The 26,180-nt window shown below is 29.5% G+C and overlaps 3 protein-coding genes and 5 pseudogenes across 4 annotated transcripts; 4 read left to right on the forward strand and 4 right to left on the reverse strand.

The window, feature by feature from the left end:
• Nucleotides 1-264: 264 nt before the first annotated feature.
• Nucleotides 265-920, reverse strand: LOC125595034 (annotated as a pseudogene).
• Nucleotides 888-3,109, reverse strand: LOC125595031 (annotated as a pseudogene).
• On the reverse strand, nt 2,101-4,291 carry LOC125595030 (annotated as a pseudogene).
• A 3,766-nt stretch (nt 4,292-8,057) lies between these two features.
• LOC125595035 lies at nt 8,058-9,476 on the reverse strand (annotated as a pseudogene).
• Nucleotides 9,477-9,950: 474 nt separating this feature from the next.
• On the forward strand, nt 9,951-13,639 carry LOC125595027 (protein TIC 214-like). Its single transcript, XM_048771006.1, has one exon. The coding sequence runs from the start codon at nt 9,951-9,953 to the stop codon at nt 12,498-12,500; it is 2,550 nt and encodes an 849-aa protein (XP_048626963.1). The 3' UTR covers nt 12,501-13,639.
• LOC125595028 (protein TIC 214-like) lies at nt 13,037-22,658 on the forward strand. The gene has a single exon (XM_048771007.1). The coding sequence runs from the start codon at nt 13,037-13,039 to the stop codon at nt 14,390-14,392; it is 1,356 nt and encodes a 451-aa protein (XP_048626964.1). The 3' UTR covers nt 14,393-22,658.
• LOC125595029 (NAD(P)H-quinone oxidoreductase subunit H, chloroplastic) lies at nt 15,132-22,658 on the forward strand. Its single transcript, XM_048771008.1, has one exon. The coding sequence runs from the start codon at nt 15,132-15,134 to the stop codon at nt 16,311-16,313; it is 1,182 nt and encodes a 393-aa protein (XP_048626965.1). The 3' UTR covers nt 16,314-22,658.
• On the forward strand, nt 16,315-22,658 carry LOC125595033 (annotated as a pseudogene). The gene is made up of 2 exons (XR_007330075.1): nt 16,315-16,867; nt 17,968-22,658. The product of XR_007330075.1 is annotated as an NAD(P)H-quinone oxidoreductase subunit 1, chloroplastic-like (transcript).
• Nucleotides 22,659-26,180: the final 3,522 nt, after the last annotated feature.

Consider the following 26,180-nt stretch of genomic DNA (forward strand, 5'->3'; position numbering starts at 1 on the left):
TATTTTTCCAGGCAAATCCATTATATTATTAAAAAAAAAAATAGAAATCCTTTTCATGACCTTATTAATTTAACCCGGGAATTTTTTTTTTATATGTTTCTAATAGAGTGAAATTAGAATCTAATGAATATTAATTGATGTAGATACAATTATTAGACAGTTTCGCTTTTTTATTCTAATATTTTCAACCTATCTATTTCAAGCAAGATAATAATTACGAAAATATTATATTAAAGATGAGCCTTAATACTTAATATTATTCTATAAATACAAGTTTTTAATTAAATTCTTTATATAATATAATTCAACAGTTTTGCATTCTTTTTTTAATAAAATTAATGGGTTTACCCATTTTTTGTTTGAGGTGAATTCAAAATTGTTCGAATAGTATAATCGTCAATTACTGACATTGGTAAACGCCCCAAAGCGATTTGATTATAATTCAACTCGTGACGATCATAAGTTGAAAACTCATATTCTTCAGTCATTGACAAACAATTTGTTGGACAATACTCAACACAATTACCACAAAATATACAATTCCAAAATCAATACTGTAATTAAGCAATCGTTTTTTTCGAATATTAGTTTCCAATTTCCAATCAACAACCGGCAGATCTATAGGACATACTCGAACACATACTTCACAAGCAATGCATTTATCAAATTCGAAATGGATTCGACCGCGGAAACGTTCTGATGTTATTATTTTTCATAGGGATATTGAATAGTTACAGGTAAACGATTTGTGTGGATAAGGTAATCATGAAACCCTGACCAATATACCTTGCAGCTCGTAGGGTTTGTTGACCATAATTCATGAACCCGGTTATCATAGGAAGCATATTGTAATTATCTATGAATAATTTGATCTTTGTTTCTTTCTCTTGTTTAAAACAAGTAATGAATATCTTGGATTGATTTTCAATTTAGAGTGAAAAGAGTTGGAAAGAAGTTGTTAATAATAGATTACCAAGGGAAATCGGTAAAAGAAATTTCCATCCAAGATTTAATAGTTGATCCATTCTTAGCCTAGGTAAAGTCCATCTGGTTGCGATAGAAATGAACAAGAACAAATAAGTTTTAGCTAATGTAATAAAGATACCAATTGTTGTTCCAAAAATTTGATCCTTTTCAAATAGCTCCAGCATAGATATATACGGAATAGAAATATTCCAACCGCCTAAGTATAGAACTGTTACAAATAATGAGGAAATTAATAGATTTAGATAAGAAGCAACATAAAATAAACCAAATTTGATACCGGAATATTCAGTTTGATAACCTGCTATTAATTCTTCTTCCGCTTCTGGTAAATCAAAAGGTAACCTCTCGCATTCTGCTAGGGAAGAAATTAGAAAAATGATAAAACCTATAGGTTGACGCCACAAATTCCATCCCCAAAAACCATATTTTGATTGTGCCTCAACTATATCAACTGTACTTAAACTGTTAGATAATCCTAGTCGGTGATAACATTACTATTCTCACCGCTATTACAAAACCGTACATGAGGTTTTCGCCTCATACGGCTCCTCGGGGGCCGTAAATAAATATAAGGACCAGATTAGTATTATTTAGATGGATATGATGTGTTCTAAAATGGATTAAATAGAAATATATCTGGGGTCCCGAATTATACCAATGGAATTCTGTCTGCTCAAATTCTAAAACTAAAAAACGCGCTTCGGAATTCATCTCATCCTTTACAAATTTAATTTCTATTTGTTGAGTAATAACTTAATCCTTTAATAAAGCACCCCTTGTAAAACTAAACCTAGGTTTTTCAGCCCGTCGTGTTTTTCAATTACGAAAAAGAATTAAACATCCTATTAGTTTCTTATTCATGATAGAAATTCTATTTTATTTTCGAAATCTATAAAAAAAAATATACTTGTTTCGTTCCTATTCTTCTTTCTTTCTTTTTTAGAAAAAAAGTAGGTGGACTTAAAAAAAAATAAAGGATTATTTCGTTTCTGATAGTCATTACATTTATCGGTGGATGGGAGCATACTCTGAATCGGAATCTTGGGGAGTACTGCCTGATAATTTCTACAAATTTCAAGCCCCAATTAACCTTCTTTTTTTGTTATCTTATGTTGCATAAATATCCTTTTCAATTTGGTTAATCTCTATTACAAATTCTTTGTGTATTTTGGTGTTTCTAACCATCCACGCGTTTTTACCTAATTGCCGATCACTTTGTAATATATGTATATGTATAGTAATTTATATAACTGATAGTGAAAACGTCATACGGTTAATATTTTTTTTAACCCGCTTCAAGCCCGGCTGACTAATCAACCAACCTTGGGGTAAAGCGATTCTTACGCTTACGTTTATTTCCATTTAACCTTTGTACATAGGAAATGAGACTTAATTTTTCTTTTTACTGCTAATTTCTGAGCAGTTTTTTTTCACTCATATATAACTATCAAATTCAAATTCCTTTTATTAAGATAAACCCGAAAGATAAATATATATATTCCGTTTTTTTTTTTTTTTTTTTTTATCTAGAAGAAACGGAATAAACCTTTCTGTTTCAACGAATCGCACGTAGAGATATTGATAAAACACATAGAGTTAATGGTATTTCATAACTAATCGCTTGAGCAGCAGCTCGCAGACCACCTAAAAAAGAATATTTATTATTTGATCCATATCCTGACATAAGAAGTCCGATCGGAGCAACACTTGAGATGGCAATCCATAAAAAAATACCGATATTGAGATCCGCTAAAACAAGGTGATTGCTAAAAGGAATTACTGAATAACTTAGTAAAATAGAGATAACTGCTATAGATGGTCCAATACTAAATAAAGGAGTATTTCCTCTAGATGGACGAAGATCTTCTTTGAAAAGTAGTTTTGTCCCGTCGGCTAAAGCTTGAAGAATTCCTAACGGGCCGGCGTATTCAGGTCCAATACGTTGTTGTATCCCTGCAGATATTTCTCTTTCTAACCACACAATTACTAGTACACCAGTTATGATTCCCAATACAAGAGAAAATATAGGGACAAATATCCATATGAGTCCATAGACCTCTTTTAAAGATTCCAATCTAAGAAAAGAATTTATTGTTTGTACTTCTGTTGCATAAATTATCATTTTAACGATCAACTTCTCCCATAATTATATCTATGCTACCGAGTATCGTCATAATATCAGCCAATTTCATTCTTTTAACTAGTTCAGGAAGAATTTGCAAATTAATAAAACCCGGCGGTCGGATTTTCCATCTCCAAGGAAAACCACTTTGATCTCCTATGAGAAAAATTCCCAATTCCCCTTTTGGAGCTTCAACTCTTACGTAAAGTTCTTGTTTCGATAATTCAAAAGTAGGGGAAGGTTTTTTACTAATGAATCGATATTCAAAATCATTCCACTCTGGATTCCTTTTTTTATCAAAGCCTCTGCTTTCTAAATTTTCATAGGGACCCCCCGGAAGTCCTTCCAGAGCCTGTTGAATAATTTTGATGGATTCTGTCATTTCGCTAAGTCGTACTAAATAACGAGCTAATGAATCTCCTTGTTTTTGCCACTGAATTTCCCATTCAAATTCATCGTAAGACTCATAACGATCAACTTTACGAAGATCCCATGGTATTCCGGATGCGCGTAACATTGGTCCGGATAAACCCCAATTTATTGCTTCTTCCCCACCAATAATCCCAACGCCTTCAACTCGTTCTAAAAAAATAGGATTTCGTGTAATAAGTTTTTGATATTCAACAACCTCTGTTAAAAAATAATCACAAAAATCCAAGCATTTATCTATCCAACCATAAGGTAAATCCGCCGCTATTCCTCCAATACGAAAAAAATTATGCATCATTCTCATACCGGTGGCAGCTTCGAATAGATCATATACAAATTCTCGTTCTCTGAAAATATAGAAAAAGGGAGTCTGTGCCCCAATATCTGCCATAAAAGGGCCAAGCCATAACAGATGAGAAGCTATACGACTCAATTCTAGCATAATTACTCTGATATAGCTGGCTCTTTTAGGAACTTGAATATTTCCTAATTGTTCGGGTCCGTTTACTGTTATTGCTTCTGTAAACATAGTAGCTAAATAATCCCACCGCGTTACATAAGGTAAATATTGTATAATTGCTCGGTTTTCTGCAATTTTTTCCATTCCTCTGTGTAAATAACCCAATATGGGTTCACAATCAACAACATCCTCACCGTCTAGAGTAACAATTAAGCGAAGAACACCGTGCATGGATGGGTGGTGAGGTCCCATATTGACTATCATAAGATCTTTCCTGTAACTGGTCTCTTCATAAGTTTTTCCTTGATTCGTTCTGGTATGAATTAGATTGCTGAAAAAGAAGTTTATTCAAAAATTCAAGATCTAAAAAATTAACTAATTCACAATTTTGGAATTTAACGAGTTTTTAATTCCCGAATATTCAACTGATTAATTAATTCTTTATAACGTACTCTATTTTTTTTTGACAAATAAGCCAGCAGTCGTTGACGTTTTCCCAGAATTTTTCGTAGACCTCTCTGAGATAAATAATCTTTTCTGTGCAATTCCAAATGTGAAGTAAGTCTTCGTATCTTATTAGTGAAACTGACTACTTGAAATTCAACAGATCCCTTGCTTTCTTCTTTTTTTTCTTGAAATGAAATGAATGTATTTTTTATCATAAAAAGAAATCCTTCCCTTTTTAATATGAATTGAAAGATATGAATTTTACTGATCAGTAATAATAATGGTAGTTTTTTTGTACAAGGATCCGAATTTAATTATCAACTTATTAATTCTTAATTTTATAAAAAAAAAGTTTAAATTTCGATCTAAAAAAGGAGGATTTTAAAAATTTATTTATGAATTCGCTCTGAGTGGTATCTATGTCATTAATTCAATGAATCTCATGTATAAAGATTGAATTAAAAAAATCCCTCACATTTGTGCATCCAATTGTTTTCATATACCGTAACTTATATTATATATTGTTCATATACCGTAACTTAATACTATATATATAGTCAAAATATAGTAAAAAGGATCTACCATTAATGCATTTGAAATCGCGTATACATGTGTATTCTTATCATACTGAAATGATTTCCATTAGTCGTATTAAACCAATAGCGATTCATACAAGCTAAATCTTCTAATCGAAAATTGGGCCAAAGAAAGGATTTTAATTTAATTAGGTTTTTTTATCCTTATCAAGATCTTTCTTTTTTTCAAAACTGTGGTCAAGTTTTGAATATTTGTATCAAATTTTGAATCTATCCCTTGCAATTTTTTTTTTTAAATTGAAACAAATTAGAATTCGAAATTCTTTACGTCGTTTAGGGGATAGAATAGGTTCAGGGACAAAGAAATTTAAACTTTTTTTTATAAATATAGCTTTTTTTTTTGATCTTTTACTTATTTTTTGTTTATTTTTATGAACCAATGAAATCCCGATGGTTCTATATATAATAAGTTGGCCGTCGTTTTTTACAGACAAACGAACAGGTTCAACAATCAATATTCCTTTTTCATCATAATTTTGAAAAAGTGAATTCTTCTCAATCATTAGAATATCTAAGCTCATCTCTCCTCTTTCAATACAAGATATCGTTATCTCGGTGGATTTTTTTAGTCTAACCAGAGACAGTATGCTTTTACATATTGAGGATTTTTTGATTAAAAAAACAATTCCCATCGCAAGTGAAAACGCGAATACCTTTGAGAAATAAGTCAAGTTCCGCTTCGGTATTGCTTTTTGGTTTTTTTTTATTTTTACGTTTTTTATCTCGATTCTGTATAATTTTCTTCAATATTTTTTCTTGCTTTGATAGAGCTGATTCCGTATTATTTTTTTTCTTTATCTGATTCAACTCTTCTTGACCTGCTGATTCGTTTTCTTCTTTATTTAGATTAAAAAACCGAAGGAATTTTTTTCGTTTGATGGTATAAAACCTTTTTTCTTTAGGGTGATCTGTTTATTCACATTTTTTGTTTCATTAAAATTGAAAAGAAGTGATTTAATTGGTATGACCCACGTTTCATTTTATATGTACTAGAAAATAAGAAAAATTCTGGAAAGAAAAAAAGTCAAAATTTGTTATACGAGGATTTAGTATTTCTTCATTCATTCCCATCCAATCAAAAAAATTTATTTTTTGATTGGCAAGACTCGTCTTAGTTATTTTATAAATTCTTTATAATTCTTAACTTTAGTTTTAATATATTTTTTTTTACTCCTAGTATCAAGCTCAATATTTACTTTTTTTCTAAACCAAAAGTTGAGAATTCTCCAATCCAAATATTTTCTATGCAAAATTTCCCCTATACTGCGAATATTATATTTTCTAGAAACAAGAGATTAAAAAAATTTTCTAGGCCTGTAGACATATCAAAAAATTTTTCTGTAGAATGAATAGATTTGTAGCAAAAAAGATTATATATAGAATCCTTTTTGAAATTCTGTTTATGTTTTGGATTGAAAAAATAAGTTAGCCTCACAAAAATTTTGTTTTTGTAATTATCAAAAATTTTTTTTTCGTATGAATCCACTTTGTTTAAACTTGGATTTAGAACTAGAGAGTCTTGGTTTAGTTTTTTTTTCCATTTTTGGGTTACTAATCTAGCCCATGCAATCTGAGGTAAATTATATTGAGAATGACTTCGTAACCAGTTTTTCCATTGATTTATTTCGGAATTTAAAAGGGTTTATCTTTCCATTCATAATGAAAGATTCCTTGTTCTTTAAAAAAAATCTTTTATTTGATTCTTAACAAAAAAGGATGTTATGTATATGTTATATTCAAAAAAAGACTTTAATTTAGAAAAGTTACTAACTTGAATTTGTGATAATTTGTAAAATACATATGCTTGTGATAAAGAGATAAGTCATAACTAAAAAATTTTTTTTTGATATGAAATTTTTTATAGTCGAAATAAAATAAATGGTATTTTTTTTTTTTTTTTTTCTCCATTTTCCTCATTCTTGTAAATATATACATCAAGAATTTTTTTTTTGAATCACAAAAAGTTGTGTAGTAATTCTTGGAATATTAATAATACCTAGAAAAATAGAAATAGACAGTTGTTCAACGCAAAATTGAAAAAAAAAAAGATTTACGAATAATCGAGTTTTTTTTTTTTTAATGTCTGCCAACTTTTTTTTGATGACTCAATTTTTAGAATCATAACACAGTTTGTTACACAACTATTAGTTAGTTTTCTTTTTCTTTTGAAATTTTTTTTCGTTTGATTTCGATTGTCTTTATTTTATCAATCACATTTTATTTTGTTTCGCTGAGTGAAGAATTTGGCCACTCCGTCGATTTTTTTGAACAGATAGTCATGAATCATCTGATTACTCCATTATTGAATCTTTTTAGTTTCATTTATTCATATATTTCTCTCGGGCCAACTAATGGAATTCTATTTCGTTTTGAAAGGTTTTTTTTTTTTCTTTTAGAAAAAGCAAGTTTTTTATAATCCAGTTTTAATTTCTTTTTCGACTTTTAGGAAAATTGTTGCTCTTTCTTTGAAAATCCTTAAAACCGGAAAAGACTTCGTTTTGGATTTTTTGATTCTTTTTTTTAATTCTTTAAAAATAGGTTAAAAAAAGAAGGCTTTGGTTTGTAGAACCAAAAGGTAGGTCAGTTTCCAGCCCCAAACTGTTAAAAAACGAAAATCATTTTTTTCTCCTTTTGTTTTTTTAGTCGAGCCTTCTGAGATGATTGAAATTTATATTTATGCCAAGGTTTAAGATAAAACGGAAATAGGATTTTTATCTGAATACCATCCGTTAACCAGTTTCGTGGAAATTCTGTTCGGATAGTTGAACCCCATATAAGTACATTTAACATGCATTTCACGTTTCCACTCCTTAAATCCTCTTCCCACTCGGGAAGTTGAAATAATACGATACGGATGCTATTTTTAATTATTATCAATAAAGGTAATATAATATATTTTCTAAGAATAGATTGAGTTACTAAAATAAAACCTCTTATTATTGAGCAAATAAGAAGCTATCCCAAGTTTCCGCAATTTCTATACGTCTTTGTTCTCTTTTTTTGATGTTCTTCTTCGTTTTTATCAAAAAAATTTTTTTTTTCCACATGAAATTTCTAAGAATTTTTTTTTTAGCCCCCATATATCAAACGAAAAAAAAAAAAATATCTATTCTATCAAAAAAAAGGGGCGAATGTGCTTTTGCTTGCAAAAAATTCCCAAATAACAGTTTTACGCCTTTGGGAACGCATGGATCCTTTAATTATCTCTCGACGAAAATCAGATTGTTGTGAATAACGGATCAAAGCCATTTCATCTGTTTGATCAGAATTTGATTATCTTTGAGATTAGTATAAATCTCGTTATGCGGTTCTTTTAAATCAGTAAAAACCACTACACGTTTTGCTTTTCTTGAACGAATTCCAGGTTCGGTTGGTATATTTTCTTCAGTTTCAGCTTCCAATTCTTCCAATCACTTGTTAATTTGTATGACCATTGAGGAACTTGTTTATTGATTTCATGGAAATCAATAAAATTTTTTATAAGAGTTTGATCATTATTATAAATTATAACGACATCAAATAAAATTTTGAAAATTTTTATTTCTTCTTCTGACTGAATTTTTTTTCTTGGGGTTCGGAAAAAAAATAAAGTTTTTTCTCTATTGATAAAGACTTTCTTTTAAATTTTTCTATTGTTTGCTCAAATTTTGAGAATTAATATTCAGAAGTATAGCATGAATTTTGTTATCCAAGATCCTCTTATATTCTTTTTTTTATAGGTTTTGGTTATGATTTGGAACGGAGATAATTTTTGATTCTTCCGCGCGAAATCCCATGTAAAAATGGATCATAATTTTAGGTAAATATTCTTTTTGAGTTTCATGACAAAATCGAGTTGTTTTTTCCAGTATATTTTCAATAGACCCTTTTTTATCTAAAGCTCAATTCTATTTAAAAATTCGTTTTTTAAATTTTCCTTTTTTTCTTCATTGACCAAACTCCAACAAGTATAAACTTGATCCGAGGTTTTTTTCTGTTGTAAATGAAGGGATCTTTTTTGTATCATTTCAAAAAAAGTTGAAAGGTTGGGGGGATATGTAAAAGATATTCGTTCTTTCCATCACTTTGGCATGTATAAAAAAAATATTGTGACATTTCATTTCTTACAGTATTTTCAATTTTATCATTTTTTATATATCGATTGGTCTATTCCATCTTTATAATCGAAAACTAGAGTTACAAAAGGTTTTTCAAACCATAAAAACGATCCCTTTTTTTTTTATTTTGAAAACTTAGACAATCTCCGTCTAAATGTAGAAGATTTTCTTATTTGCCACTTCTTCGATTGTGAAGCATGAGAAATAACGTCTATAGTTGAGGTAGATAAAGAGATGGTGATATGCGCGGAACGTTAGGGAATTAAATCCACATCCTACGGTCAATTTTGCTCTTTTCATTCACTAGATTCTTCCATTCACCTGTTAGTTTTGTCCATGGATCATTCCCTTTACTACTGGATAAAAAGTGGTTGATGGAAAAGGAGAGCCATCTTGGTGAGATAGGAACAATTACTGGTCGGTGGTTTGAGTGGCCAACGCCACTTTCGTGTCGAGGTTACTGGTAGTTTGTTCTAGTTAAAAGAATGGTGAGCATGGGAGTCCGGCGACCGTAAATAGTAGAAAGCCAGGGATAATAAATAAGAAGAAGATGGAGGGGACTCTCGTTTGGTCCTCCCATAACGAACTGGGGGGAGGTAGGGGAGGTTAGTATGGGTTGAGGAATTATAATAGATCTTATTTGATTACCTGTGTCTATCTATTAGGCAGAATCCCATCCCATTTTTACTAAGAAACTAAAAGGAACCTCAGAAACGGGTGGGACTAAACAGGACCAAGAGGTATCCACCGAAGAAGCTCCTTTTCCTTCTCTTTTTTCGGAAGAAAGGGAGGATCTGGACAAAATCGATGAAATGGAAGAAATCGGAGTGAATGGAAAAGACAAAATTAATAAGGATGATGAATTCCACGTTCGAACATACTATAACTATAAAACAGTTTCTGAAAATCGAGATGGAAATAAAGAAAATTCTAATTTAGAATTTTTCAAAATAAAAAAAAAAGAGGATCGTTTTTTATGGTTTGAAAAACCTTTTGTAACTCTAGTTTTCGATTATAAAAGATGGAATAGACCAAATCGATATATAAAAAATGATAAAATTGAAAATACTGTAAGAAATGAAATGTCACAATATTTTTTTTATACATGCCAAAGTGATGGAAAAGAACGAATATCTTTTACATATCCCCCCAACCTTTCAACTTTTTTTGAAATGATACAAAAAAAGATCCCTTCATTTACAACAGAAAAAAAAACCTCGGATCAAGTTTATACTTGTTGGAGTTTGGTCAATGAAGAAAAAAAGGAAAATTTAAAAAACGAATTTTTAAATAGAATTGAAGCTTTAGATAAAAAAGGGTCTATTGAAAATATACTGGAAAAAACAACTCGATTTTGTCATAACGAAACTCAAAAAGAATATTTACCTAAAATTTATGATCCATTTTTACATGGGATTTCGCGCGGAAGAATCAAAAAATTATCTCCGTTCCAAATCATAACCAAAACCTATAAAAAAAAGAATATAAGAGGATCTTGGATAAACAAAATTCATGCTATACTTCTGAAGATTAATTCTCAAAAATTTGAGCAAACAATAGAAAAATTTAAAAGAAAGTCTTTATCAATAGAGAAAAAACTTTATTTTTTTTCCGAACCCCAAGAAGAAAAAATTCAGTCAGAAGAAGAAATAAAAATTTTCAAAATTTTATTTGATGTCGTTATAATTTATAATAATGATCAAACTCTTATAAAAAATTTTATTGATTTCCATGAAATCAATAAACAAGTTCCTCAATGGTCATACAAATTAACAAGTGAATTGGAAGAATTGGAAGCTGAAACTGAAGAAAATATACCAACCGAACCTGGAATTCGTTCAAGAAAAGCAAAACGTGTAGTGGTTTTTACTGATTTAAAAGAACCGCATAACGAGATTTATACTAATCTCAAAGATAATCAAAATTCTGATCAAACAGATGAAATGGCTTTGATCCGTTATTCACAACAATCTGATTTTCGTCGAGAGATAATTAAAGGATCCATGCGTTCCCAAAGGCGTAAAACTGTTATTTGGGAATTTTTGCAAGCAAAAGCACATTCGCCCCTTTTTTTTGATAGAATAGATAAATTTTTTTTTTTTTCGTTTGATATATGGGGGCTAAAAAAAAAAATTCTTAGAAATTTCATGTGGAAAAAAAAAATTTTTTTTGATAAAAACGAAGAAGAACAATCAAAAAAAGAAGAACAAAGACGTATAGAAATTGCGGAAACTTGGGATAGCTTCTTATTTGCTCAAATAATAAGAGGTTTTATTTTAGTAACTCAATCTATTCTTAGAAAATATATTATATTACCTTTATTGATAATAATTAAAAATAGCATCCGTATCGTATTATTTCAACTTCCCGAGTGGGAAGAGGATTTAAAGGAGTGGAAACGTGAAATGCATGTTAAATGTACTTATAATGGGGTTCAACTATCCGAAACAGAATTTCCACGAAACTGGTTAACGGATGGTATTCAGATAAAAATCCTATTTCCGTTTTATCTTAAACCTTGGCATAAATATAAATTTCAATCATCTCAGAAGGCTCGACTAAAAAAAACAAAAGGAGAAAAAAATGATTTTCGTTTTTTAACAGTTTGGGGGCTGGAAACTGACCTACCTTTTGGTTCTACCAAACCAAAGCCTTCTTTTTTTAAACCTATTTTTAAAGAATTAAAAAAAAGAATCAAAAAATCCAAAACGAAGTCTTTTCCGGTTTTAAGGATTTTCAAAGAAAGAGCAACAATTTTCCTAAAAGTCGAAAAAGAAATTAAAAACTGGATTATAAAAAACTTGCTTTTTCTAAAAGAAAAAAAAAAAAACCTTTCAAAACGAAATAGAATTCCATTAGTTGGCCCGAGAGAAATATATGAATTAAATGAAACTAAAAAAGATTCAATAATGAGTAATCAGATGATTCATGAACTATCTGTTCAAAAAAAATCGACGGAGTGGCCAAATTCTTCACTCAGCGAAAACAAAATAAAAAATGTGATTGATAAAATAAAGACAATCAGAAATCAAACGAAAAAAATTTCAAAAGAAAAAGAAAAACTAACTAATAGTTGTAACAAACTGTGTTATGATTCTAAAATAATTGAGTCATCAAAAAAAAGTTGGCAGACATTAAAAAAAAAAAAAACTCGATTAATTCGTAAATCTTTTTTTTTTTTTCAATTTTGCGTTGAACAACTGTCTATTTCTATTTTTCTAGGTATTATTAATATTCCAAGAATTACTACACAACTTTTTGTTGATTCAACAAAAAAAATTCTTGATGTATATATTTACAAGAATGAGGAAAATGGAGAAAAAAAAAAAAAAAAAATACCATTTATTTTATTTCGACTATAAAAAATTTCATATCAAAAAAAAATTTTTTTAGTTATGACTTATGCTCTTTATCACAAGCATATGTATTTTACAAATTATCACAAATTCAAGTTAGTAACTTTTCTAAATTAAAGTCTTTTTTTGAATATAACATATACATAACATCCTTTTTTGTTAAGAATCAAATAAAAGATTTTTTTAAAGAACAAGGAATCTTTCATTATGAATGGAAAGATAAAACCCTTTTAAATTCCGAAATAAATCAATGGAAAAACTGGTTACGAAGTCATTCTCAATATAATTTACCTCAGATTGCATGGGCTAGATTAGTAACCCAAAAATGGAAAAAAAAACTAAACCAAGACTCTCTAGTTCTAAATCCAAGTTTAAACAAAGTGGATTCATACGAAAAAAAAATTTTTGATAATTACAAAAAACAAAATTTTTGTGAGGCTAACTTATTTTTCAATCCAAAACATAAACAGAATTTCAAAAAGGATTCTATATATAATCTTTTTTGCTACAAATCTATTCATTCTACAGAAAAATTTTTTGATATGTCTACAGGCCTAGAAAATTTTTTAATCTCTTGTTTTCTAGAAAAATATAATATTCGCAGTATAGGGGAAATTTTGCATAGAAAATATTTGGATTGGAGAATTCTCAACTTTTGGTTTAGAAAAAAAGTAAATATTGAGCTTGATACTAGGAGTAAAAAAAAATATATTAAAACTAAAGTTAAGAATTATAAAAGAATTTATAAAATAACTAAGACGAGTCTTGCCAATCAAAAAATAAATTTTTTTGATTGGATGGGAATGAATGAAGAAATACTAAATCCTCGTATAACAAATTTTGACTTTTTTTTCTTTCCAGAATTTTTCTTATTTTCTAGTACATATAAAATGAAACCGTGGGTCATACCAATTAAATCACTTCTTTTCAATTTTAATGAAACAAAAAATGTGAATAAACAGATCACCCTAAAGAAAAAAGGTTTTATACCATCAAACGAAAAAAAATTCCTTCGGTTTTTTAATCTAAATAAAGAAGAAAACGAATCAGCAGGTCAAGAAGAGTTTGAATCAGATAAAGAAACAAAAATAAATACGGAATCAGCTCTATCAAAGCAAGAAAAAAATATTGAAGAAAATTATACAGAATCGAAGATAAAAAAACGTAAAAATAAAAAAAAACCAAAAAGCAATACCGAAGCGGAACTTGACTTATTTCTCAAAAGGTATTCGCGTTTTCAATTGCGATGGAATTGTTTTTTTAATCAAAAAATCCTCAATAATGTAAAAGCATACTGTCTCTTGGTTAGACTAAAAAATCCAACCGAGATAACGATATCTTGTATTGAAAGAGGAGAGATGAGCTTAGATATTCTAATGATTGAGAAGAATTTCACTTTTTCAAAATTAATGAAAAAAGGAATATTGATTGTTGAACCTGTTCGTTTGTCTGTAAAAAACGACGGCCAACTTATTATATATAGAACCATCGGGATTTCATTGGTTCATAAAAATAAACAAAAAATAAGTAAAAGATCAAAAAAAAAAAGCTATATTTATAAAAAAAAAAGTTTAAATTTCTTTGTCCCTGAAACTATTCTATCCCCTAAACGACGTAAAGAATTTCGAATTCTAATTTGTTTCAATTTAAAAAAAAAAAATGCAAGGGATAGAAATTCAAAATTTGATACAAATATTCAAAACTTGACCACAGTTTTGAATAAAAAGAAAGATCTTGATAAGGATAAAAAAAACCTAATTAAATTAAAATCCTTTCTTTGGCCCAATTTTCGATTAGAAGATTTAGCTTGTATGAATCGCTATTGGTTTAATACGACTAATGGAAATCATTTCAGTATGATAAGAATACACATGTATACGCGATTTCAAATGCATTAATGGTAGATCCTTTTTACTATATTTTGACTATATATATAGTATTAAGTTACGGTATATGAACAATATATAATATAAGTTACGGTATATGAAAACAATTGGATGCACAAATGTGAGGGATTTTTTTTAATTCAATCTTTATACATGAGATTCATTGAATTAATGACATAGATACCACTCAGAGCGAATTCATAAATAAATTTTTAAAATCCTCCTTTTTTAGATCGAAATTTAAACTTTTTTTTTATAAAATTAAGAATTAATAAGTTGATAATTAAATTCGGATCCTTGTACAAAAAAACTACCATTATTATTACTGATCAGTAAAATTCATATCTTTCAATTCATATTAAAAAGGGAAGGATTTCTTTTTATGATAAAAAATACATTCATTTCATTTCAAGAAAAAAAAGAAGAAAGCAAGGGATCTGTTGAATTTCAAGTAGTCAGTTTCACTAATAAGATACGAAGACTTACTTCACATTTGGAATTGCACAGAAAAGATTATTTATCTCAGAGAGGTCTACGAAAAATTCTGGGAAAACGTCAACGACTGCTGGCTTATTTGTCAAAAAAAAATAGAGTACGTTATAAAGAATTAATTAATCAGTTGAATATTCGGGAATTAAAAACTCGTTAAATTCCAAAATTGTGAATTAGTTAATTTTTTAGATCTTGAATTTTTGAATAAACTTCTTTTTCAGCAATCTAATTCATACCAGAACGAATCAAGGAAAAACTTATGAAGAGACCAGTTACAGGAAAAGATCTTATGATAGTCAATATGGGACCTCACCACCCATCCATGCACGGTGTTCTTCGCTTAATTGTTACTCTAGACGGTGAGGATGTTGTTGATTGTGAACCCATATTGGGTTATTTACACAGAGGAATGGAAAAAATTGCAGAAAACCGAGCAATTATACAATATTTACCTTATGTAACGCGGTGGGATTATTTAGCTACTATGTTTACAGAAGCAATAACAGTAAACGGACCCGAACAATTAGGAAATATTCAAGTTCCTAAAAGAGCCAGCTATATCAGAGTAATTATGCTAGAATTGAGTCGTATAGCTTCTCATCTGTTATGGCTTGGCCCTTTTATGGCAGATATTGGGGCACAGACTCCCTTTTTCTATATTTTCAGAGAACGAGAATTTGTATATGATCTATTCGAAGCTGCCACCGGTATGAGAATGATGCATAATTTTTTTCGTATTGGAGGAATAGCGGCGGATTTACCTTATGGTTGGATAGATAAATGCTTGGATTTTTGTGATTATTTTTTAACAGAGGTTGTTGAATATCAAAAACTTATTACACGAAATCCTATTTTTTTAGAACGAGTTGAAGGCGTTGGGATTATTGGTGGGGAAGAAGCAATAAATTGGGGTTTATCCGGACCAATGTTACGCGCATCCGGAATACCATGGGATCTTCGTAAAGTTGATCGTTATGAGTCTTACGATGAATTTGAATGGGAAATTCAGTGGCAAAAACAAGGAGATTCATTAGCTCGTTATTTAGTACGACTTAGCGAAATGACAGAATCCATCAAAATTATTCAACAGGCTCTGGAAGGACTTCCGGGGGGTCCCTATGAAAATTTAGAAAGCAGAGGCTTTGATAAAAAAAGGAATCCAGAGTGGAATGATTTTGAATATCGATTCATTAGTAAAAAACCTTCCCCTACTTTTGAATTATCGAAACAAGAACTTTACGTAAGAGTTGAAGCTCCAAAAGGGGAATTGGGAATTTTTCTCATAGGAGATCAAAGTGGTTTTCCTTGGAGATGGAAAATCCGACCGCCGGGTTTTATTAATTTGCAAATTCTTCCTGAACTAGTTAAAAGAATGAAATTGGCTGATATTATGACGATACTCGGTAGCATAGATATAATTATGGGAGAAGTTGATCGTTAAAATGATAATTTATGCAACAGAAGTACAAACAATAAATTCTTTTCTTAGATTGGAATCTTTAAAAGAGGTCTATGGACTCATATGGATATTTGTCCCTATATTTTCTCTTGTATTGGGAATCATAACTGGTGTACTAGTAATTGTGTGGTTAGAAAGAGAAATATCTGCAGGGATACAACAACGTATTGGACCTGAATACGCCGGCCCGTTAGGAATTCTTCAAGCTTTAGCCGACGGGACAAAACTACTTTTCAAAGAAGATCTTCGTCCATCTAGAGGAAATACTCCTTTATTTAGTATTGGACCATCTATAGCAGTTATCTCTATTTTACTAAGTTATTCAGTAATTCCTTTTAGCAATCACCTTGTTTTAGCGGATCTCAATATCGGTATTTTTTTATGGATTGCCATCTCAAGTGTTGCTCCGATCGGACTTCTTATGTCAGGATATGGATCAAATAATAAATATTCTTTTTTAGGTGGTCTGCGAGCTGCTGCTCAAGCGATTAGTTATGAAATACCATTAACTCTATGTGTTTTATCAATATCTCTACGTGCGATTCGTTGAAACAGAAAGGTTTATTCCGTTTCTTCTAGATAAAAAAAAAATGAAAAAAAAAACGGAATATATATATTTATCTTTCGGGTTTATCTTAATAAAAGGAATTTGAATTTGATAGTTATATATGAGTGAAAAAAAACTGCTCAGAAATTAGCAGTAAAAAGAAAAATTAAGTCTCATTTCCTATGTACAAAGGTTAAATGGAAATAAACGTAAGCGTAAGAATCGCTTTACCCCAAGGTTGGTTGATTAGTCAGCCGGGCTTGAAGCGGGTTAAAAAAAATATTAACCGTATGACGTTTTCACTATCAGTTATATAAATTACTATACATATACATATATTACAAAGTGATCGGCAATTAGGTAAAAACGCGTGGATGGTTAGAAACACCAAAATACACAAAGAATTTGTAATAGAGATTAACCAAATTGAAAAGGATATTTATGCATAACATAAGATAACAAAAAAAGAAGGTTAATTGGGGCTTGAAATTTGTAGAAATTATCAGGCAGTACTCCCCAAGATTCCGATTCAGAGTATGCTCCCATCCACCGATAAATGTAATGACTATCAGAAACGAAATAATCCTTTATTTTTTTTAAGTCCACCTACTTTTTTTCTAAAAAAGAAAGAAAGAAGAATAGGAACGAAACAAGTATATTTTTTTTTATAGATTTCGAAAATAAAATAGAATTTCTATCATGAATAAGAAACTAATAGGATGTTTAATTCTTTTTCGTAATTGAAAAACACGACGGGCTGAAAAACCTAGGTTTAGTTTTACAAGGGGTGCTTTATTAAAGGATTAAGTTATTACTCAACAAATAGAAATTAAAATTTGTAAAGGATGAGATGAATTCCGAAGCGCGTTTTTTAGTTTTAGAATTTGAGCAGACAGAATTCCATTGGTATAATTCGGGACCCCAGATATATTTCTATTTAATCCATTTTAGAACACATCATATCCATCTAAATAATACTAATCTGGTCCTTATATTTATTTACGGCCCCCGAGGAGCCGTATGAGGCGAAAACCTCATGTACGGTTTTGTAATAGCGGTGAGAATAGTAATGTTATCACCGACTAGGATTATCTAACAGTTTAAGTACAGTTGATATAGTTGAGGCACAATCAAAATATGGTTTTTGGGGATGGAATTTGTGGCGTCAACCTATAGGTTTTATCATTTTTCTAATTTCTTCCCTAGCAGAATGCGAGAGGTTACCTTTTGATTTACCAGAAGCGGAAGAAGAATTAATAGCAGGTTATCAAACTGAATATTCCGGTATCAAATTTGGTTTATTTTATGTTGCTTCTTATCTAAATCTATTAATTTCCTCATTATTTGTAACAGTTCTATACTTAGGCGGTTGGAATATTTCTATTCCGTATATATCTATGCTGGAGCTATTTGAAAAGGATCAAATTTTTGGAACAACAATTGGTATCTTTATTACATTAGCTAAAACTTATTTGTTCTTGTTCATTTCTATCGCAACCAGATGGACTTTACCTAGGCTAAGAATGGATCAACTATTAAATCTTGGATGGAAATTTCTTTTACCGATTTCCCTTGGTAATCTATTATTAACAACTTCTTTCCAACTCTTTTCACTCTAAATTGAAAATCAATCCAAGATATTCATTACTTGTTTTAAACAAGAGAAAGAAACAAAGATCAAATTATTCATAGATAATTACAATATGCTTCCTATGATAACCGGGTTCATGAATTATGGTCAACAAACCCTACGAGCTGCAAGGTATATTGGTCAGGGTTTCATGATTACCTTATCCCACACAAATCGTTTACCTGTAACTATTCAATATCCCTATGAAAAATTAATAACATCAGAACGTTTCCGCGGTCGAATCCATTTCGAATTTGATAAATGCATTGCTTGTGAAGTATGTGTTCGAGTATGTCCTATAGATCTGCCGGTTGTTGATTGGAAATTGGAAACTAATATTCGAAAAAAACGATTGCTTAATTACAGTATTGATTTTGGAATTTGTATATTTTGTGGTAATTGTGTTGAGTATTGTCCAACAAATTGTTTGTCAATGACTGAAGAATATGAGTTTTCAACTTATGATCGTCACGAGTTGAATTATAATCAAATCGCTTTGGGGCGTTTACCAATGTCAGTAATTGACGATTATACTATTCGAACAATTTTGAATTCACCTCAAACAAAAAATGGGTAAACCCATTAATTTTATTAAAAAAAGAATGCAAAACTGTTGAATTATATTATATAAAGAATTTAATTAAAAACTTGTATTTATAGAATAATATTAAGTATTAAGGCTCATCCTTTTAATATAATATTTTCGTAATTATTATCTTGCTTGAAATAGATAGGTTGAAAATATTAGAATAAAAAAGCGAAACTGTCTAATAATTGTATCTACATCAATTAATATTCATTAGATTCTAATTTCACTCTATTAGAAACATATTAAAAAAAAATTCCCCGGTTAAATTAATAAGGTCATGAAAAGGATTTCTATTTTTTCTTTTTTTAATAATATAATGGATTTGCCTGGAAAAATACATGATTTTCTTTTAGTTTTTCTGGGATCTGGTCTTCTAGTAGGAGGTCTGGGAGTGGTATTACTTCCTAACCCAATATTTTCAGCCTTTTCCTTAGGATTTGTTCTTGTTTGTATATCTTTATTGTATATTCTAGCAAATTCCCATTTTGTAGCTGCTGCACAACTCCTTATTTACGTGGGAGCCATAAATGTTTTAATCATATTTGCTGTGATGTTCATGAATGATTCCGAATATTCCATAGATTTCAATCTGTGGACTGTTGGGAATGGGATTACTTCAGTGGTTTGTACAACTATTCTTTTTTCATTAATTTCTACTATTCTCGATACGTCATGGTACGGGGTTATTTGGACTACAAGATTAAACCAGATTTTAGAACAAGATTTAATAAGTAATAGTCAACAAATAGGAATTCATTTATCAACAGATTTTTTTCTTCCATTTGAACTCATTTCAATAATTCTTTTAGTTGCTTTGATAGGTGCAATTTCTGTGGCTCGTCAATAAAAAAGGTTCCAATTAGTAAAGACCAAAGAAAACTTTGTGTTTGTGTATGTTATGATATTTTTTTCCGTTCATTCAATTTGATTGAATACTATTTCATTTTTTAAATATAAATTTTTATATTTTATATATATTTGAAATTTTTTCCCTAATATAGTTTTTATTCGTACTTTGTTGTTATATTCTAGTTGATTGAATCCGGTGAATTGTTTTTATTATTCATATTGATAATGAATCAAAATTGATAAGGAGTTGCTCAATGATACTCGAACATGTACTTGTTTTGAGTGCCTATTTATTTTTGATTGGTCTTTATGGATTGATCACGAGTCGAAATATGGTTAGGGCTCTTATGTGCCTTGAACTTATACTCAATGCAGTTAATATGAATCTCGTAACATTTGCTGATTTTTTTGATAATTCCCAACTAAAAGGGGATATTTTCTGCATTTTTGTTATAGCAATTGCAGCCGCTGAAGCAGCTATTGGATTAGCTATAGTCTCGTCAATTTATCGTAACAGAAAATCAACTCGCATCAACCAATCGACCTTATTAAATAAGTAGCATAAATCAAAAAATTATAGGTTTAAATTTGCATATATGATAGGTTATGACTTACTAGATTAAATTTGTGAAAATTTAAGAAATCAAAGTATTTTAGCCCCATTTTTTACCAATTGAGCCAGAATTCATTAAAAAATTCTATTAAAAGAAATCATTGCTTCATCTAGTATTTTAATTTAATATATCATTTAGTTATAAGTTTACTAGATTGAAAATTTATGACATTAAAAAAACTATAGATCCTATGTCACATTCAGTAAAAATTTATGATACCTGTATAGGATGTACTCAGTGTGTCCGAGCATGTCCTACAGACGTATTAGAAATGATACCTTGGGATGGATGTAAAGCTAAGCAAATAGCTTCTGCCCCAAGAACCGAGGATTGTGTTGGTTGTAAGAGATGTGAATCTGCCTGTCCAACGGATTTTTTGAGCGTTCGAGTTTATTTATGGCATGAAACAACTCGAAGCATGGGTCTAGCTTATTAATACGTTACCGAAAACCTGATTTGAATAAATTTGGAATACATTTTATTTTTTTTATTGACAAGTACTCGTACTCAAAAAAGTTCAATTATATTTTTTTATTTATATATTTTTTTGAGTACGCGTTCTTTGGACCTGGTGTATCTTGTCTTTACCACGAATGATTTTCCTTGGTTAACAATAATTGTTGTTTTTCCAATATCTGCCGGTTCATTAATGTTATTTCTCCCGCATAGGGGAAATAAAGTTAATAAGTGGTATACTATATGCATTTGTATCTTAGAACTTCTTCTAACGACTTACGCTTTTTGTTATAATTTTAAACTGGACGATCCATTAATTCAACTGTCCGAAGATTATAAATGGATCAATCTTTTTGATTTTTATTGGAGACTGGGAATAGATGGACTTTCTATAGGAACGATTTTACTGACCGGATTTATTACTACTTTAGCTACTTTAGCGGCTTTTCCAGTTACTCGGGATTCCCGATTATTCTATTTCCTGATGTTAGCAATGTACAGCGGCCAAATAGGATCGTTTTCTTCTCGGGATATTTTACTTTTTTTCATCATGTGGGAATTAGAATTAATTCCCGTTTATCTCCTTTTATCCATGTGGGGTGGAAAGAAACGTTTGTATTCAGCTACAAAATTTATTTTATACACTGCAGGAAGTTCTATTTTTTTATTAATAGGAGTTTTAGGTATAAGTTTATATGGTTCGAACGAACCAACATTAAATTTAGAACTATTAGGGAATCAAGCCTATCCGGTCACACTCGAAATACTCTTTTATATTGGATTTCTTATTGCTTTTGCCGTCAAATCACCGATTATACCTTTACATACTTGGTTACCTGACACCCACGGCGAGGCACATTACAGTACCTGTATGCTTCTCGCTGGAATCTTATTAAAAATGGGAGCATATGGATTGGTTCGAATCAATATGGAATTATTACCTCACGCTCATTCTATGTTTTCTCCTTGGTTGATGGTAGTCGGTACAATCCAAATAATTTATGCAGCTTCAACATCTCCCGGTCAACGTAATTTAAAAAAGAGAATAGCCTATTCTTCTGTATCTCATATGGGTTTTATAATTATAGGTATTGGTTCTATAACGGATCCTGGGCTTAATGGAGCTATTTTACAAATAATCTCTCATGGATTTATTGGCGCTGCACTTTTTTTCTTGGCAGGAACTAGTTATGATAGAATCCGGCTTGTTTATCTTGATGAAATGGGTGGAATGGCTATCTCCATTCCAAAGATATTTACAATGTTCACTATCTTATCGATGGCTTCCCTTGCATTACCGGGCATGAGTGGTTTTGTTGCCGAATTAATCGTTTTTTTTGGAATAATTACCAGCCAAAAATATTTCTTAATTTCAAAAATTTTAATTATTTTTGTAATGGCAATTGGAATGATATTAACTCCTATATATTTATTATCTATGTCACGTCAAATGTTCTATGGATACAAGTTAATTAATGCCAAAAACTTTTCTTTTTTTGATTCTGGACCCCGAGAGTTATTTCTTTCAATCTCTATTCTTCTACCCATAATTGGTATTGGGATTTATCCTGATTTTGTGCTCTCATTAGCAAGTGACAAGGTCGAATCCATTTTATCTAATTATTTTTATGGATAGTTTTCAGGAAATAAAAAAAAACATTAAATTGAATTATAATAAGAAGTCTTTGCTTTTTGTATTGTGAGAACCTTTTGAATCATTGTACTACTTGATTCAAAAGGTTCTTGATGATTTACTACTAAAACTAAATTAGATTTCTTAACTTAGATGAAGTTATATATAGATGCTATTTTTTTTATTTGGATTCTTTTCTTTTTTTGTTAATGTTTTAGTTAATTCGATGTAAATGAACCATAACTATGTAAACCTATTCCTAAAAGATTGACGCCAAAATAGCATATCCAAATTAAAAGAAAACCTAGCGAAGCCACAATTGCAGAATTTATACCTCGAGCATTCCTATTTGTTTTAATATGTAAATAAATTGCGAAGATGGTCCAAGTAATAAATGCCCAGGTTTCTTTCGGATCCCAATTCCAATATGAACCCCATGTTTCATTAGCCCATACAGCTCCTGAAAGAATGCCGACGGTTAAAAAGATAAATCCGAGACTAATAATACGAAAACTCCAATAATCTAATTGTTCAATCAATTGATACCTATAATAATTTCTAGAAAAACTAAAATTAATATTTTGTTGTAGTAAAATAGAATTTCTTTCATTTATGTAGTAAAGTACATCAAAAGAAAATAATTCATTTAATAACATTTTATTTTTCATATTCTTTTTCCAAAAAGTAGATCCGACCTTGCGAAATGTAATGACTAGAAGAGCTATTGATAATAATGATCCGCATAACAGAGCGCCATAGCCTAATATCATCATACTTACGTGCATCATTAACCACTGGGACTGGAGAGCTGGTACTAATATTGCAGACTGAGGCATGTTGTTTAAAAGACCTGAAGTAGCAAAACCCTGAATAAAAATAGCACTTGGCGCAGTTATTGCGTTTAAGTGATTTTTTTTTTTTTTATTAAAATAGGAAACTATATGAATAATTGCAAAAGCCCATGAAAGAAAAATTAATGATTCATATAAATTGCTTAATGGAAAATGTCCTGAATAAATCCAACGCGTAAATAATAATCCTGTTATACCAAAAAACGTAATTACGATTCCTTTATCTGATGAATCAAAAAATCCTATGATTTCATCTAAATTAACTAATAAAGTTAAAAAATAAATTAGTAGTACAATTGAAACGACCGAAAAAGATATATGAGTTAATATATGCTCTAAAATTGAAAAAATCATAAAAAATTTGTTAAAAATTAATAAATTAATACTAGGTTTTACCCGATTTTAGAAAACAAGTCGGGTATTAATTTGATTATAAAACTTATAATATCTCTTTTATAAGATCTTATGCCGCTACTCGGACTCGAACCGAGATGCTCTAGCACTGCTTCCTAAGAGCAGCGTGTCTACCAATTTCACCATAGCGGCAACTTGTTCAAAATAATACTAACAAGTTTTTACTCAATCGTCGAGATTCAAATTTTAAATAAAGAAGCTAATTTAATGGAATTTAAAATTGATTTTATTACTAAAAAAATGCTTTTTCTAAAAATTAAAACTTCTCCAAAATCCTTAGAAATTTTAACTAAAATTTGCCTAAGTTGCTCAAGAAAAATGAAAAACAACAATTGTCAAAATATCTATTTTCATGCATCTTTTTATATTGTACAAACATAATATTTTTTGATCGCTTAAAAAAAATATCATATATTATTACTTATTAGTATCTAATATTCACTTAATCGTGGATAGATACTTTTATAACTTTGATTCCAAGTAAAGAATATAAGAATTAAGAGAAATAATAATTCCTAAAGGTATAAAGTGAAAAATTTTTGACTTAAATTAATTTAAAGAACCTGTTGATTTCGCTAAAAGATCTTGTATTTCCTAGTTAAGAGGAAATACAAGATCTTTATTTATTTTTTTATTGATGGGGAAAGTAATAACCCCCCCTTTTTTTTACAAAATCAATAGGAATCTTTCGTATATTTCGTATATATATATATTATCTTTTTTTTTTTTTTTTTTGGTTCCTATAGATTTTTTTAATTTATATGTATTCTAAAAAATTGGTTTTTACGTTAGGCTAATTCTAATGATTCTAGTGTTTTTTATTTATTTTGTTGTACAAAAAAACTTTTTGAATTACCTGTAGAAAGCGATTTCCCTAAGGAAAAAGCTTTCAACGATGTCCAATATCCCTTCCTTTTCCAAATTTTTTTACGAATACGCTTTTTCGAGATAGAAGTACGTTTTTTTGGAACTGCCATTCAAAAATGAAAAAAGTTTTTCAGTGGTATAATTGGATGTCAAAGACATTTATTATTCTATTCTTTCGTACTCCATATTGAGTAATTTTTTTCTTTCAAATTTTATTATATATTATTTTTCAAACAAAACAGACATTCAAAAGTTTAAAACCCAACTATTTTTTCCCTTTTTCTTGAAAAATTTTTTGTATTTAACGTTTTAAATCCGTATAAGAGTGCTCATTTAATTAATCTATACTGATAGATTTAGATTATATTAGAAAAAATTTTATTAAATTTCTTCACTTCATATGTAAAAAAAAATATCGATTATAATAATATTTCTTGAAAAAAAAAAGCTCACTTAGTGTACTGGAAGACAATCACTAAATTCCATAATTCAATAATAATTCTAAATAATCAAACCCAAATAACTTTTTTTTATACTTAATATTAAGTATTTTTTTGTCGTGTAAATCTTTGTTCTATTCTTAATATATGTATATAAATTATTGTAATACGGAATTATAATTCACTTTTTCTGTATCTGCATAAAATCAAAATTTTTTTTAGTAGTAAAAAAAAAAAAAGACAAATCGTTTTTTTTACAGTAACTTAGTAATATTAGTTAATAACTTCTAATTTTTTGATTTGAATATATTTCTTTTCAAAGGTTTATGAAGGATTATACTAATTCGAAAAAATTTCTATTTAAGTTTGAAAAAATGCGCTTTTTTATTATCCCCTTTGAAAAAAATATATATATATACAAACCAGTGAATAAGAAATAATAAATTTAAGAATAAAATAAAAAGGGTTTTTTATTTTATGGAACATACATATCAATATTCATGGATCATCCCTTTCATTCCACTTCCAGTACCTATTTTACTCGGAGCTGGACTTCTACTTTTTCCGACAGCAACAAAAAACCTTCGACGTATGTGGACGTTTCTGAGTATTTTTTTGTTAAGTATAGTTATGATCTTTTCGCTCTATCTATCTATTCAACAAATTTTTCTAAGTTGCATTCATCAAAATGTATGGTCTTGGACCATAAATAATGAATTTTCTTTTGAGTTCGGTTACTTTATTGATCCACTTACTTCTATTATGTCAATATTAATTACAACTGTTGGAATTTTGGTTCTGATTTATAGTGATAATTATATGTCTCATGATCAAGGATATCTGAGGTTTTTTGCTTATATGGGTTTTTTTAATACTTCAATGTTAGGATTAGTTACTAGTTCTAATTTGATCCAAGTTTATTTTTTTTGGGAATTAGTTGGAATGTGTTCGTATTTATT

The sequence above is a fragment of the Brassica napus genome (genome assembly GCF_020379485.1).
Source record: "Brassica napus cultivar Da-Ae chromosome C9 unlocalized genomic scaffold, Da-Ae chrC09_Random_1, whole genome shotgun sequence".
NCBI lineage: Eukaryota > Viridiplantae > Streptophyta > Magnoliopsida > Brassicales > Brassicaceae > Brassica > Brassica napus.